The 17,962-nt window shown below is 41.9% G+C and overlaps 1 gene segment (V, D, J or C); it reads left to right on the top strand.

The window, feature by feature from the left end:
* Positions 1-283: 283 nt before the first annotated feature.
* Positions 284-1,869, top strand: LOC101013868. The segment is given in 2 exon segments: positions 284-407; positions 522-1,869. Coding segments are annotated over 2 exon segments (402 nt in total).
* The last annotated feature ends 16,093 nt before the right edge of the window (positions 1,870-17,962 follow it).

The raw sequence follows: 17,962 nt of genomic DNA, 5'->3' as shown, positions 1-17,962 counted from the left end.
GTGATGCTTTCCTATGCATTCCTAATACAAGTATATAATACATGACTTAATCTAGTCTTAGGTTCATTGAAAATTTTGAAAATTCACTTCAGAAATATGTTCTGTAACTGTATGTCCACCAAAGAGAAATGTATTCTCTCAAGGTTAATCTGCGCTGCCCTAGTCTGACCTGAGACCCTGGGGACACTGCCCCTGTGCTGAGTTACTGAGATGAGCCAGCCCTGCAGCTGTGCCCAGCCTGCCCCATCCCCTGCTGATTTGCATGTTCCCACAGCACAGCCCCCTGCCCTGGAGACTTTTTTTACAGGCTGGTCACACCCTGTGCAGGAGTCAGTCCCAGTCAGGACACAGAATGGACATGAGGGTCCCCGCTCAGCTCCTGGGGTTTCTGCTGCTCTTGCTCTCAGGTAAGGAAAAAGGAAAAAAAGAATTTACTCAGCTTTCACTCTCTGGAACTTCAGGGAATTTCTCTTACAAGATGATTAATTGTGTGGACATTTGTTTTATATTTCCAATCTCAGGTGCCAGATGTGACATCCAGATGACCCAGTCTCCATCCTCCCTGTCTGCATCTGTAGGAGACAGAGTCACCATCACTTGCCGGGCGAGTCAGGGCATTACTAATGATTTAGCCTGGTATCAGCAGAAACCAGGGGAAACTCCTAAGCTCCTGATCTATGAGGCATCCAGTTTGCAAAGTGGGATTCCCTCTCGGTTCAGCGGCAGTGGATCTGGGACGGATTTCACTCTCACCATCAGCAGCCTGCAGCCTGAAGATTTTGCCACTTATTACTGTCAACATTATTACAGTACCCCTCCCACAGTGTTACAAGTCATAACAGAAACCCCCAAGGAAGCAGATGTGTGAGGCTGAGCCATCCCAGATCCTCCTCCTGGTGCCTCTATCTGCTGAGGGCATTTCTCAAACTCAGTCAGATTTTGAAAGTCATTGGGAGATGTCTGTAGAGGGGACCAGGGAGGCTCCTCTGAACCCTAAGCCTCTTTCACCCTCATCCCCGCAGAAAAGACATCACAATGCCTGTCCTGACTGAAAAGAAGAGAGATAAGTCCACCTGAGGAGTCTGTGTTATGGGATAACTGGAATTCATACAGCAAAAGAGAAGCTATTCTCAGTATTCCAAGGAGAAATTCTTCAAACTGGATTAATTAGAGTCTAAACCACAGTGTTTCCAAAGCCTATGGCATGTTATTCATGAAGCAAGTACCAGAGACAGGGGATTCTCAGGTGCTCCTCCAGAAGCCAGAGTGCACCTGCCCCGGGTGGTATGTGCTGAGTACCGTGTGATGATCCTCAGACCCATCTGGGACTCCCAGGACTGGCAGTGCTGATGCTCTCAGCTGCCTGCAGCACGTCTCCAGGTGATTCTCCAGTCCACACATAACTCCACGTGTTTTACTTCAAGTGTCAGTGTACACGAATCCACCACTCTGACTTCCACATTTCATGGGCGTGCCTCTCGTTGACCAACCCTAAAGAAACCATATAGAGAAAAGGGGTTTTGGAAAATGTGCTCCCAGAAGTGATAGTAATGATGAGGAATTGACAGCTGACTGGACAGTAAGGTGACTCTTTCCACAAGCTCAAAATTTTGCCAGTTATGAATTGTCCCAGAATATATTTGAACATGCTTTCAAGTATTACCAGTTTGGGGTCATAGCAAGAAGATTTTATTAAGTCACAGATAAAATGTGAAAATCAGGATATTGCATGAAATATACAATAAGGCTGTGTGTGATGGCTCTGGCCTGTAATCCTGTAATAGTTAATAATGAGTGTCAACTTGATTTGATTAAAGGATTTAAATATTGTTCCTGGCTGTGTATTTGAGGGTGTTGCCAAAGGAGATTAATACTTGAGTCAGCAGGCTGGGGAAGGCAGACCCTCCCACTTAGTCTATGGGCATCATCTAATCAGCTGCCAGTGAATTAAAGCAGGCAGAAAAATGTGAAAAAGTGAGTCTGGCCCAGCCTCCCAGCCTACATCTCTCTTCCATGCTGGATGCTTCCTGCCCTCAAACACTGGATTCCAAGTTCTTCAGTTTTGAGACTTGAGCTGACTCTCCTTGCTCCTCAAGCCTGCAGACATCCCATTGTGGGACCTTGTGATTCTTTAAGTTAATACATAATAAATTCATACACACACACACACACATCCTGTTAGTTCTGTCCCTCTAGAGAACCCTCACTAACAGAGGTCTTGGTACCAGGAATGGTTCTACAGGAACAGAATATTAAGGATGGAGTTCTTCCATTGGTCTTGGGGTTTCTGGAACTAGCTGCTTAATATGATTAGAACCCAAAATGCTAAGGATTGTACTTCTAATAGTATGGAGAACACTGATAGTCCTTGGCATGAACAGTTTAGAGAGTTATGCAAAATAAATGCATTAGACACTCCTGAATCATCACTCCTGAGAAGCAAGGAGTTTAGTGACTCTATACTTAATACCCTTGACAAATGCCTTGCAAAATAGCTTTGTGTGGGCAGCACCTGCATCTTTGAAGAGCCCTGTAATGGCTCTTCTCTGTATGTCAGATCTAATAGTGAGAACTGTAGTCACTCAATTACAAAATTTAAATACAATTGAGTATAACTGGATCCTAAGGTGTAAGGGGCCAAGTGGTGGCACTCAACCCTCAAAGGCAAGGTGGGCATAGCTACTGTAATGGACAGAAGAGACAAAGCAGCAATCTGAATAGTCTGACTCATGTAAAGCTCTGGCACTGCTAATTAATCATGGTGTTCCTAGATGTGAAATTGATATGAAGCCTACTGCATTCCTACTTAATTTATATAAGGAGAAAATTTCTAGATCAAAGGAGCAATATAGTAATTGGAATTATAAAAACAGAGATTCATGGCCCCTCAATCAATTTCCAGACTTGAGTGAGTTTATAGACCCAGAACCCCTTGAATGAAGGGGAGGCCGGGTCCCCTTGAGGAAGGACCCCACAACATTACCGATAATTTATGCAGTTAATCTTTCTCCCATCATTCTCCAAAGAGACCTCCAGCCTTTACCAGAGTAACTGCATTGGGGAAAGAGAAATGATGGTTTGGCTGGATGATCAGGGACAAAAGAAGAAATTTGGTGACAAAGAAATTTGAGGAAAAGGTTTGGAGATGTAGCTCTCTGAGTGGTCAAAAGCTGTCAAGATATTTGTATTCCATGTGAGTGTTCACCAACAAGTGACCTCAGCAGAGGAGGATTTTGATAATCAAGTGTATAAGATGACCCATTCTGTGGACTCACCCTCTTTCCCCAGACACTCCTGTCATCTCGCCCAATGAGTCCATGAACACAGTGGCAATGTAGGCAGGAATGGAGGCTATGCATGGATTCAGCAATGTGGATTTCCACTCACCAAGGCTGACCTGGCTATGGCCACTGCTGAGTGCCCAATTTTACGATGGAAGAGATCAACACTGAGCTCTTTGTATTGCCCCAATCCCCGAGGTGATTGTCCAGCTACCAGGTGGCAGGTTGATTATATTGGGAATCTTCCATCATGGAAAAGGCAGAGTTTTTTCCTCACTGGAATAGACACTCATGGAAGACATGGTTTGCCTACCTGCACGCAATGCTTTTGCCAAGACTACCATTAATGGACTCACTGAATGCCTTATCCACCATCACAGTATTCCATACAGCATTGCCTCTGACCAAGGCACTCACTTACAGCTAAAGAAGTGGGGCAGTGGACTCATGCTCATGGAATTCACTGGTCTTACCATGTTCCCCATCATTCTGAAGCAACTGGATTGATAGAATGGTGTAATGGCCTTTTAAATTCACAATTACAATGTCAACTAGGTTACAACACATTGCAGGGCTAGGTAACATACTCCAGAAGGCCATATATGCTCTGAATCAGCACCAAATGTTTGGTACTGTTTCTTCCATAGCCGGGATTCACAAGTCCAGGAATCAAAGGGTGGAAGTGAAAGTGGTACCACTCACTATCACCCCTAGTGATCCACTAGCAAAAATTTTACTTTCTGTTCCCACGACATTACGTTCGGCTGGCCTAGACGTCTTGGTTCCAGAGGGAGGAACACTGCCACCAAAAGACACAATAACGATTCCGTTAAACTGAAAGTTAAGATTGCCACCTGGACACTTTGGAATCCTAAAGTCAGTCCACTACTCCACAAGGAAAGGAGACAGACTACGCATGGAATACAGGAGATCCACTAGGGCGTCTCTTTGTATTTTCAAGCACTGTAATTAAGGTCAGTGGGAAACTACAACAGCCCAATCCAGGTAGGACTACAAATAGTCCAGATCCTTCTGGGGTCATGACCTCCTGAGGTGCTTGCTGAAGGCAAAGGGAATACAGAATGAATAGTGGAAGAAGGTAGTCATCAATACCAGCTACGACGATGTAACTGGCTGCAGAAATGAGGACTGGAACTGTCATGAGTATTTCCTTCTTCTTTTCTTAAAAACATGTTTGTGCCTGTGTACATTTGTACTAAGAAAATATCTTGATTTCATTTCCTTTTTCGTTATCAGGTGACATAAGAGTTATTGACTTCATATCAGCATTTAAGTATGGTTCACCTTATGTAATAGTATTTGGGTTGGGGATTGGTGCATTTCTGGTTGTAGGAAAGGTAGTTGTATTATGTTAGGGGTAATTATGACCTTATTATTGTCTTTATTTTAAGATTATGTTTGATCTTAGGAGATGTGTGTGGGTTCAAGTTGACAAGAGGTGGGCTTGTGATGGTTAATACTGAGTGTTAACTTGATTGGATTGAAGGATGTAAAGTGTTGATCCTGGGTGTGTCTGTGAGGGTGTTGCCAAAGAAGATTAACATTTGAGTCAGTGGACTGGGAAAGGCACACACACCATTAATCTGTGTGGGCATAATCCAATCACCTGGCAGTATGGTAGACTATAAGGAGGCAGAAAAATGTGAAAAGAGAGACTGACCTCACCTCCCAGACTTCATCTTTTTCCTGTGCTGGATGCTTCCTCCCCTCGAACAAGTTCTTCAGTTTTGGAACTCTGGCTGGCTCTTTTTGCTCCTTGGCCAGCAGACAGCCTATTGTGAGACCTTGTGATTGTTTAAGTTAATACTTAGTACACTTCCTGTATTAGCCAGGGATTTCTAGAGGGACAGAACTAACAGGTGAGATATATATTTATATATACATAAGCACACACACACTCAAACATATATATAGGTGTTTATTAATATTAACTTACAGGATCTCAAGGTCCACAATAGCTTATCTGCAAACTTGAGGAGCAAGGAGATCCTGTCCAAGTCTCTAAACTGAAGACCTTGGAGCCTGATGTTCCAGGGCAGGAAGGATCCAGCATGGGAGAAAGATGTAGGCTGGGAGACTAGGCCAGTTTCTGTTTTTTTGGCATTTTTCTGCCTGCTTTATATTCGTTGGCAGTGGATTAGATTGTGCCGACAAGATTACTGGTGGATCTGCCTTTCCCAGCCCACTGACTCAAATGTTAATCTCTTTTGGCAACACCCTCACAGACACAACCAGGATCAATACTTTGTATCCTTTAATTCTATCAAGTTGACACTCAGTATTAAACATCACAATCCACTTCATACATATGTGTGTGTGTGTGTGTATATATATATATATATACACACACACACACACACACACACTTCTTTAATTCTGTCCCTCTATAGAATGCTGACTAATATACCTTCTCTCTTGATGACCCGTTTCTTTTAAGTCATTAATTTCTCCTGGGTTGCCTACCCTCCCGTCTTCCCACTCCCTTGAAGGGCACATAAGCATGTGGACCTCACTATGTATTTTGGTAACCAGTCTCTTGTGATTTTTCCTCTACATTTTAAAGAATTTTTTTTCCTGTTTCATTGGTCTATATCTCTGTTTTGGTACCAGTACAATGCTGTTTTGGTTACTGTAGCCTTGTAGTATAGTTCAAAGTCAGGTAGCGTGATGCCTCCAGCTTTGTTCTTTTGGCTTAGGATTGTCTCGGCAATGTGGGCTCTTTTTTGGTTCCATATGAATTTTAAAGTAGTTTTTTCCAATTTTGTGAAGAAGAAAGTCATTGGTAGTTTGATGGGGATGACACTGAATATATAAATTACCTTGAGCAGTATGGCCATTTTCATGATATTGATTCTTCCTATCCATGAGCATGGAATGTTCTTCCATTTGTTTGTGTTCTCTTTTATTTCATTGAGCAGTGGTTTGTAATTCTCCTTGAAGAGGTCCTTCACATCCCTTGTAAGTTGGATTCCTGGGTATTTTATTCTCTTTGAAGCAATTGTGAATAGTAGTTCACTCATGATTTGGCTCTCTGTTTATCTGTTATAGATGTATAGAAATGCTTGTGATTTTTGCACATTTATTTTGTATCCTGAGACTTTGCTGAAGTTGCTTATCAGCGACGATGGGATTTTCTAAATATACAATCATATCATCTGCAAACAGGGACAATGTGACTTCCTCTTTTCCTAATCGAATACCCTTTACTTCTTTCTCCTGCCTGATTGCCCTAGCCAGAACTTCCAACACTATGTTGAATAGGAGTGGTGAGAGAGGACATCCCTGTCTTGTGCCAGTTTTCAAAGGGAATGCTTCCAGTTTTTGCCCATTCAGTATGATATTGGCTGTGGGTTTGTCATAAATAGCTCTTATTATTTTGAAATACGTTCCATCAATACCGAATTTATTGAGAGTTTTTAGCATGAAGGGCTGTTGAATTTTGTGAAAGGCCTTTTCTGCATCTATTGAGATAATCATGTGGTTTTTGTCTTTGGTTCTGTTTATATGCTGGATTACACTTATTGATTTGTGTATATTGAACCAGCCTTGCATCCCAGGGATGAAGCCCACTTGGTCATGGTGGATAAGCTTTTTGATGTGCTATTGGATTCGGTTTGCCAGTATTTTATTGAGGATTTTTGCATCAATGTTCATCAGGGACATTGGTGTAAAATTCTCTTTAGTGAACAGGCAACCTATAGGATGGGAGAAAATTCTTGCAATCTACACATCTGACAAAGGGCTAATATCCAGAATCTACAAAGAACTTCAACAAATTTACAAGAAAAAATCAAACAACCCCATCAAAATGTGGGTGAAGGATATGAATAGACACTTCTCAAAAGAAGACATTTATGCAGTGAACAGACACATGAAAAAATGCTCATCATTACTGGCCATCAGAGAAATGCAAATCTAAACCACAATGAGATACCATCTCACACTGGTTAGAATGACGATCATTAAAAAGTCAGCAAACAACAGGTACCGGAGAAGATGTGGAAGAATAGGAACACTTTTACACTGGTGATGGGACTGTAAATTAGTTCATCTATTGTGGAAGACAGTGTGGTGATTCCTCAAGGATCTAAAACTAGAAATACCATTTTATCTGGCCATCCCATTACTGGGTATATACTCAAAGGATTATAAATCATGGTGCTATAAAGACACATGCACACGTGTGTTTATTATGGCGCTATTCACAATAGCAAAGACTTGGAACCAACCCAAATGTCCATCAATGATAGACTGTATTAAGAAAATGTGGCCCATGTACACCATGGAATACTATGCAGCCATAAAAAAGGATGAGTTCATGTCCTTTGTAGGGACATGGATGAAGTTGGAAACCATCATTCTGAGCAAACTTTTGCAAGGATAGAAAACCAAACACCTCATATTCTCACTCATAGGTGGGAATTGAACAATGAGGACACTTGGACACGGGTGGGGAACATCACACATTGGGCCTGTCATAGGGTAGGGGGAGGGGGGAGGGATAGCATTAGAAGATATACCTAATGTAAATGATGAGTTAATGGGTGCAGCACACCAACATGGCACATATATACATATGTAACAAACCTGCACATTGTGCACATGTACCCTAGAACTTAAAGTATAATAAAAAAAAAAAAAAGGAAAAAAAATTTTGCCTCTTTCTTCTATTAATTTGTGTTTTGTCCATTCATTTTCTGCAAACCTTTAGAGGGCAAATAGGAAGTTGCCATTTCCCCCTCTAAATGGGTAAGTTTCTCAAAATTCAGGCTCCTGAATAGGCAAGAAGGGTGTGTGCAGGGGATCCACCACAGTGATTTGATCACTCCTAGTCAGGCATCAGTAATACTCCCCAGAACCCAGGCTGAAGCCCACTGATGCTGATACAGTTCAATCCACTTCCTCTGCTACTGCACCAGGCTGAGATGCCTTGGCCGCTGTTAAAGGTGTGAGATATAATGGGTGCAAGTCTGTGTTCAATTTTATCCAAATCCAAGTGATTTCCCCATATACACGGTTATTTGCTTAATAGGCGATGGGGACTCTGTCCTAGATGTGAGATAGGAGGCTGGCATCTGGGTTAGGATGACCTTCCCTCACTGCTGAAGAGTAAAAGAGGAAAATGGCATTGATAGTGCAAGGCAGGGACATGCCCTGAGGAGCAGCTTCCCTCACTAGGAGAGAGGACTCCCTGTCCTGGTCTTTCCCAAGCTCTCCCCATTACCTGCTCTCCAGGCTCCAGCAGAGCTGCTCCTGAGCCCCCAGGAACAGACTGGTGGGCAGTGCACCTCAGATCATTAATCAGGGGATATGATCTTCGTCTTTTTTATTTTGAGAACAATTGATCCCTGGATAATTTCAAATTTATCCCAATCCATGCTTCTGTAATTGGAGAAAGAAACAAGTGACTTTTTTATTTTTGAAGTAATCAGATCTAGCATCACTAGTCAACCCTTCATGCTGATGAATCCTGGGAAGAAATAACCAATGACAGGAAAGGGAATAGAAAATAGAGGTCTCCAAACCAAAAATAAGATGTGTTCCATAAAATTCCTGGCATTAGAGAGGCCCATAGACATGGATAATGGTAGATCTGTGAGCAACACACCCTTCGAGGACTTAGGGTATCATCTTTGTGCATCTGCAGGGAATTGTTTGAACATACAGTGATAATAATAATGGATTAAAGTCACTCTAAAATACTTTTAAATATATTTAACATTATCTTGATAAATGTCCCTTTGAAAAAAGAAAAAACAATTTCACAGAAATACTGCAAGTGTACCACAAAGTATCCCCGTTCCTTTCAGAGTATATCGAATAACTGATGATGGAGCCCTCTAAAACTTTACTGAGTTTCCTACAGAGAAGAATATTCTCCTAAATAATCCCAATACACCAATGGAATCCATTATTTCCTCAGATACTCAGTAGTATTTCAAATTTTGAGAAGTATCGAAAAATATGCTTTGTTACAAAATGGTCCCCAGAAAGAAACACGTTATTTACAGACATATCTGTACTGCCCTGCTTTGACCTGGCACCCTAGGGACATTGTTCCTATGCTGAGTTACTGAGATGAGCTGGCCCTGCAGCTGTGCCCAGCCTACCCCATCCCCTGCTGATTTGCATGTTCTGAGAGCACAGCCCCCTCCCCTGAAGACTTCTTAATAGGCTGGTCACACTCTGTGCAGGAACCAGTCCCAGTCAGGACACAGCATGGACATGAGGGCCCCCACTCAGCTCCTGGTGCTTCTGCTGCTCTGGTTCCCAGGTGAGGAAAGAGAACACTAGGAATTTACTTAGCCAATATGATCAGTACAGCCTGGCTCTTCAGGGAGGGCTTCTAATCACAAGACTGATTGTGCAGATGTTTGTTTTTATGTTTTCAATATCGGGTGCCGTATGTGATATCCAGATGACCCAGTCTCCATCCTCCGTGTCTGCATCTGTAGGAGACAGAGTCACTATCACTTGCCAAGCAAATCAGGGCATTAGCAGTGAATTACCCTGGTATCAGCAGAAACCAGAGAAAGCTCCTATGCTCCTGGTCTATGCTGCATCAAACGGTAGAAGGGGATCCCATCCTGGTTCATTGGAAGTGGATCAGGGACAGATTTCATTCTCACCATCAGCAGCCTGCAGCTTGATGATTTGGCCACTTATTACTGTCAACAGGATAGCAGTTACCCTCCCATAGTCAACTCGATCCAAATCCCCGTTCCAACACCTGCTGACCATGTGACTTTGTGCGAACCAGCCATGACCTGTGATGAATGATTTTCTCAACTGCAAAATGGATCCCTACAGATATCAAGGGCCATCCTGAGGTTTTAGTCACATGATGTGTAATTAAATGTAACTTTTTTTTTTTTTTAAGATAAGAGTACTTATCTGAGGAAGTCAGTGTTCAAGCTCTGAGATGCTTTTCCCCACTTGGCCTATTGTGCTGTTAATACTTGTGATTGCATTATGAAATTCCTATAGTGAGTTTTTCAGAACGATTATGCTGGTTATGTTCTTCTCTTTACTGGCCATTTTATCTGTGAGCTCCTGAAATGTTTTTTTTTCCATTATTCTTAGCTTCCTTGAATTGGGTTACAACATACTCCTGTAGCTCAATGAACTTTATTCCTATTCCTATTATAAATTCTACTTCCATCATTTCAGCCATCTCAGCCTCAGCCCAGTTCCGAACCCTCGATGGAGAGGTGATGCAGTCATTTGGAGGAAAGAAACCATGCTGGTTTTTTGAGTTTTCAGTGGAGAATTAATTGATTAACCTTTTTGTGTGTGTGCTTAGTGCTTTGTGTATCTTCTTTATGAAATCCTTTTTTGCATATATACTCATGAAATATCTTTTTACGCTATTTTTAAAAGGTTTATACTTTTTACTTTTACATTTCAGTTTATGATTTATTTAGAATATTTGTATCAATGAAGAGGTTAAATATACAGGTTACGATTCATTTTGATGTAGTATGGATATCCAGTTGATCCAATATAATTCAGTTATTATAATTATTTTTCTTCTAAATCACTGCTATGGTCTGATTGTGTCCCCTCCAAAGCTCCTGTTGAAAATGAATTTTCAAGGTAACAGTATTAGAAGTTGAACCCTTTGGGTGATTAGGTCATGAGGGCTCTGCATTCATGAATAATATTAATGCCTAATAAAGGTAGCTTCACATAGAGTTACCCCTTTTGCCCTTCCACCTTCACCATGTGATGATACAGCCATCAGGTGCCTTCTTGGAAGCAGAAGCAGCCCTTGCCAAACACCGAGATTGCCAGTGCCTTGACCCTGGACTTCCCAGTGTCCATAACTGTGTGAAAATAAATTTGTGTTGTTAATTAATTACCCAGTCTAAGGCTATTTTTTTTTTCAGTACAGTTGCTTTGAGACAACTGTAGAACTTTCACTGTGAATTGATTGACCACATATATGCAGAACTGGTTTCAGATTCTCTAACTCATTGTACTGAGTCATCTGTCTCACCCGTCACTAAAACAATACTTTTAAAAACATTTTAAAATTTTTTAATTAATTATTTTTTGAGACAAGGTCTTGCTTTGTTGCCCAAGCTGGAGTGAAGTGCTGTGATCTCAGCTCACTAGAGCCTCTGCCTCCCAAGCTCAAGAGATCCTTTTACCCTTTTCTCTTGAGTAGCTGAGACCGCAGGCACGCACCACCATGCCCAGCTGATTTTTTGGTACTTTTTGTAGCAATGGCGTTTCACCATGTTTCCCAGGCTGATCTCAAACACCTGAGCTCAAACTACCCACCTCAGCCTCCCAAACTGCAGGAACAGCAGGCAGTGTTTGCTCCTGAGGATTCTGGGCCATGAATCCTCAGCTGCACCTCTAGCACCACCTGTTTATTTATTTCTTTATTTTTTCAAGACAGGGTCTCACTTGGTTACCCAGCATGAAGTACATTGGTGTGATCGTGGCTCATTGCAACCTAGAATTCTCAAGTGCAAGCGATTCTCCCATCTCAGCCTACGGAGTCGCTAGGATTACAGTGGCATGCCGCCAAGCTTGATTAATTTTTTTTTTTTTTTTTGGTAGACATGGGGTTTCACCATGTTGCCCAGGCTGCTCTTGAAATCCTGGTCTCAATTCTCCAGCTTACTCAGCCTCTCAAATTGCTGGGATTACAGGCAAGAGCCATCACACCAGATTGGCACCCCTATTGACATTCCTATTAACTGCCACAGCCTTGACTCTCATAAGCAACAGGGTAATGAGGAGGTTTTGGGCCCTGTTTATTTCATTATTCTTAGCTTCCTTGAATTGGGTTACAACATACTCCTGTAGCTCAATGAACTTTATTCCTATTCCTATTATAATTCTTAAATTTACTCAGCAATACAGCAATACAGCCAGACAATTGATCTTTTCTGGCAAAAACATGTTGAATACATCTTAGGGTTTAATAATTTGGGATAGATAGATAGATAGATAGATAGATAGATAGATAGATAGATAGATATGTAGATAGATAACTAGATAGAGAGATAGATATAAGTATAGATATAGATATACATATAGACATAGTTTTATTTATTTTACTTTTTTTTTTTTTTTTTTGAGACAGAATGTCACTCTGTCGCCCAGGCTAGAGTGCAGTGGAGCAATGCTTTTGGCTCACTGCAACCTCCGCCTCTCGGGTTCAAGCAATTCTCCTGCCTCACCTCCCACGTATCTGGGATTACAGGTGCCTGCCAAGAGTCCTAGCAAATTTTTGTATTATTAGTAGAGACAGGGTTTCACCATGTTGGCCAGGCTGGTCTCAAACTGCAGGCCTCAAGTGATCTGCCCACCTTGGTCTCCCAAAGTGCTGGGATTCCAGGAGTGAGCTACCGCATCCGACCATATTTTTAAGAAAATATTTGGTTATATTTAAAATTGGCATTTTCCTACTTTTTCTACTTCCTTGTTCTTCTATTTAACACTCTTTGGCCACTCCATAAGACAGTAGAGACAGCATTTTCCACTAGTTATCCTCAGGGGGATCTGGTTGAAGATAATCAGTAACATCTTGGTCTTGAATGTCAAACAGATTTTTGTAATTTTATATGAGACGCAACATCCTAATACTGAGTTTTTAAAATTGCAATTGCCTCTCATTGATAGAAAAAGGTAGTTCTCGAAATTCCAAAAGTTGGTTTTAAAAATGGAAAACAAATCCTGAAAGATGTAGTATACTAAAGATGTAGTATTTTCCATGAATCACTGGGATAATAAAGGATCATGTAAACTTTTTTATTTCCCAAGGTTCAGAATTCAAGATTGGACAGACTGCAGGAATGGGGTCAAGATGGGATACAAGAGAGATCAACTATTGTTCAATTAAACTGTCTTGGCTTATGGTGGGTGGGGATGTGGATGGTGGTGGGCTTGGCAGTTGATGTGGACCCACAAAGAAGCCAAATATGATACTTGTGAAAGCCACAGAGTTGAAGGCACCGCTTCATGGCTTCCCGGGTGGAGCCTGTGCCACTGAGAGTTTCACAGTAAAGTAATGCCGTGAATAGAGCTTTAGGTCTGTAATCACCAAAGGTTTAGTGAAGTCCCTGTGCAAGGAGACCTGAGGTCACATCACTCAGTCCGAGTCAAATCACAACAGCCAAGTAGAGCTTCTGAAACTCATTCTTCCCATAGAGGAGGTCTAGCAGAGACCACTGTTTGGGTCTGGAGATGTCACAACCACTGACATGCTGAGTGGAAAGCCAAGCGGGGTCTACACCAGAAGGAGGGTGGTGGGGATAGAGGTCGATGTTCATGATTCAGACATGTATTCAGCATGCTCAGTGCAGCTTTGGGGATTTGGAAGAACACGTTGGGTCTGTAGGAGTTTTATGTTCTTCTAGCCCATCTCCTCCAGCATGTCTGATGACTCAGACCTCAGCAAAAGCCCCACGGAGGACACCGGCCATGTATAGAGGCTGCCCTGTGCAATCCCTGAGGGTCAACCTGATTCATTTTTCCCAGGAGGTCTCCTCTGCCTGTGCCAAGACAGAACTTGTGTCCATATGTAAACTTGGCTGATTTGGCAGGAGGGCAAAATGTCAGGTGAGCATCAGCTCAGCTAGAAAGCGCCCTATTCACTTTGGAATTTTACGTCACTAAGTTCTCATTTCTTCCACTGTTCTCTGATATTATTAATATAAAATTTTCTATTGTTTTCTCTCCGGGTTCTTACAGTGATTCTTTTAGCCTTTGAACCCCTACATCATTGTCCCAGAATAGGAAGATTCCTTTTGAAACTTACTAGTCATGTCTAAATGACAATTTGGGTACTAAATTGTCATAAAAAATAAAAAGTTTTGAAATAAGTAAATGTATAATTTTTACATTATATGGTCACTACCTGAAAATAAATCTGACTCCCACATTCTAATACTGATGGGATGGAAAAAGTATGCTTTGCATGGCTTCACTTAAAATAATTTCTCAAAAATATTTGTGAACTAATCATGGGCACATCAGTTCCATTTCATGAGGTGATATGATCAATGTAAAGAATTGTTTATACCAAAAGGACAAAATATCTTTTTTTCTGGTTAAAATAATGAACCCCATCAGAAATCCTTGTCTGTTCTAGGAAGATGGATTCCATAACAAGTAAAGTTAAAATTATATTCCCCAGTAGAAATATCAAAAATAATATATATTAAAAGCATTGTATATAGGAAAGAATTTGTCACACATACAAAAAAGACAAGTCTTCTGAGTACTTTTCTTCACATATTCCTGAGTGAGAACACACATCCAACCAAAAATCTGTTGACTTCATTCCCACAATCAGCAGTGTGGAGACTAAAGATAGTCCAATTAAAGTTACATTCTTAACCCCGAAGTCCAAAAACAAAGAATAGATAGTTTACAGAAAAGAGTTTGTAAAACAAAGAATGGCAGATCTATAGAAGGCATTCACAAGTAAGAAAACTCATCTAGCCAAAAGTCTAGGGATTTCACCATCACAAACACCACTTTGGAGCCTGGAGATGTTGCACAGCCTCCTGTGAGCAGGATCGGGACCCTGCACAGTGTGATGGCCCCAAACACAAACCTCAAAGGAAGTTCAGCCTTTCAGTGTGGCAGTAGCAGCTGCCATGCCAGGGAATGTGTCCCCAGCAGTTGGAGTCAGGTGGGCTCAGGGAGATAACTGGAAAGCCTTTGAGGAAGGAAGAGGCTGTGAGGCCTCAGTCACAGGCACAGGCTTGTCTTCTGTGTAAACACGGCCAGGGTCCTCCAGGATGCCTTACAGAGCCTCCTCTTTCCTCTACACTTAGGACACTCAAGCCCCACTGACCCTCCAGGATTGGCTCCCATATCCTCCCTAGAGCAGCACCTAAAGTTCCCTGCTGTCCTCATGGCTGTAGGGATGCTCAGTCATATCACTATAAGGGAAACGTAGTGTGTCCTGTCATCAGCTGCTGCCACTGATGACCTTCATTGCACTTTTCCATGCCTTTCCCAAGTGACCCCACTCTCACCAATCATCAGGAAGATGGAAAGCAGCCTGCACTGCATGATGTTATGAGCAAGTCAGAGATCACAGGAGTCTCATGTATGTGCAGCTCATAATATCACCAAGAATTCCTATTTTGACTTTCCCTGACTCCTCATCCTCTCTGAGCAGTTACTCACTCTGCCCATCCACTCTAAGACTTTCTTCTTGTGCAGATGCTAATGGTGTTTTCATTTGGAGACGGATGTGATTCTAATGGTGGAATACTAGATATGTACTTGTCACATCCTCACATCTCTAAAAATAAAAGTCCCTCCTTTTGAGTGTATATTTAGTAGTACTTTACTTAGTTCCAAAATATTTGGAATCCTTTTAATAAATTTTTTAAAAATTAATTTTAGCATTTCAGTGGCTTTAGAGGTACGAGTGGTTTTTGGTGACAGTGATGAATTGTGTAGTAGTGAACTCTGGACTTTAGTTACCCATCACCCTCATAGTGTACTTTGTGCCCAAGAGGTAATTTTTCATGCCTCCTCCTTCTTCCACCAACTGCCTTCTGACAACTTTCTGTTTCCAATTTCTAATACAATTCTCTCAGTTATGAATAATTTGGTTTTTATGATTTAATCAGCATCATTTTATTGAAATATCTTGTGGCCATAAATATATGTATCATTAGCTAATATTTTGAAAAGACCACGGAATCTGCTGTGGTTTGGTGGAGTGTTCTCTAGATATCAATCTTGTCCAGATGGTTGAAGTGTTGCTCAAGTCGTCTGTATCTGCAGTGGCCCAAGGGACAGGCCTGTTTGCACTGCAACCCGCACCTGCTGTAGAGCCCTTTTCTATCCTGAGTCCCACTCACGACTGCAGACTTTCATGTCACCTGGTGGACCAAATCTGTATCATAAGGGGTAGAATATGTAGCCTCCAGAAGCTAAAAATGTCCTACTTGGGGCTTCCTTCTTTTAAAGACGAAGACATTCATTAAAAACACTGGAATAAAATAGATACTCCTGTAATCCCGAACTCTGATTCTCTCCGTGTTGATGTAGCACACATTACAGTGGCCTTGTTAATGGGGACACCACTTAGTGTCATTTGATGGCAGCTGTAGAGACGAATGCCCAGATTCAAGATTTGAATTGAGAGGGAACTTTCAAGACATAGAATGCTCAGGAAGGAAACAGAATCATTACTTCACTTTGTGCAGTTTGCTGGTGGCTGAGGTGGGCTCTGCAGAATGTTTAACAAGCACAGAGGGAAAGCTTAGCATTTAATCCCACAGCTGTGTGTATAGTTTTATAGGATTTCTAAACATTTTTACAAGAAAAAGTAAAGAACAGTAATTCAAACATTTGGAAACAGGTTCAGCTTAGACAGGTCTAAAACAGGGTATGAAGGTGCAACATACAAGCAACCCTCTTTCTTCCAGTGCTGGAGAGATGGATTCTCAGACGCAAAAGACACACATTCGCAGAGGCTTCATTCCCTGAACTCTTTGGGTTTCAGAATATTTACCTGTGAATCTATGGTCCAGTGAGTGACAATTTACAGTTAGTGAGATAATGCAGACAGCTGCAACCCCAGGTGCCTTGCAGCCAGGAATCCAGTCACAGGACCTGCAGCTTCACAAAGGGACACTCCGTGGGTGGCTTGGTCTCAATTCTCATCCAAAGAGAAACTCTTCCCTTTACTCAAAATAACCTTCGTTGCACCCCATGTGGGGAACAGGCCTCTGTGTTTCTCACCCTCATCCATGGTAGTGTTTGTTTGGACAATATAGGCCAATACAGTCTGTAGAACAATGTCTACAGAATTGGAAACAGTGACATATAAGTGAGCTAAAGATGGCCTGTGTGTCCTGGCCCCTATGTTGCTTATTTCAAAAGAGAAGAATATTTCAGCCTTTCAGAAAATACTTTGCGTGTCCAGAAAATTTCAACCACATCTGCTAGCAATAAGATAAACCCCAGTTATGAAAACCTTAAACCAGAAACTCCCCACTGTGCTGCTGTGCGGCATCCCCCAGACACACAGGCCCTTGTCCAGTGACCCTTCCGTTTTGAGAAGCAATCCTGGGACCTTATTCTCTGCACAGTTTCCTGCTGAGGGGCTTCTCTCTGCAAACCTGACAAAGCCTCATCCAATAAAGTCATGTGTGCGACTGCCCCCCTGTGGCCATCTCTATTCCTTGATCAGCCCGCAAGCCCTTCCCTACAAATTGGAGCAAAGTGTCCACCCCAAACACTGACGCCATGAACAAAAACAATTCCACTTTCAACACTCTCTTCCCAAGTCTTATGAATAAAGCATTTGCTCCCAATTCTATGGACCCCAAACTAACCGCATCAGGGAAAGGAGACACAGCCATAATAAACCCCACCTGTATAAGTCGTCCCTCATTCAGGTGACCATGGTTCATGTTAGAGACGCTCAGAGGCAGAGGCCTGCTGCACACCCAGATCCGAATGGAGATGGTTCTGAAACCTGATTTGTGTCCACTGTGGAGTGACCACAGTGTTGCTGTCAAAGCCTTGGCATAAAGTGTCAACACATAAGAGAGGGAGGTTTGTAATCAGAATCAGTAATATTATTCTTTAAGTCTATAGGTAATACACGGTAATTTCAAAGTCCTCTTCTGAATAAAAAAGATCTTTACAAGATTTCACATTTTATG

The sequence above is a fragment of the Papio anubis genome, chromosome 14 (genome assembly GCF_008728515.1).
Source record: "Papio anubis isolate 15944 chromosome 14, Panubis1.0, whole genome shotgun sequence".
Lineage (NCBI taxonomy): Eukaryota > Metazoa > Chordata > Mammalia > Primates > Cercopithecidae > Papio > Papio anubis.
The sequence above is the reverse complement of the archived record's forward strand: the minus strand, read 5'-3'. Positions and strand labels throughout refer to the sequence as shown.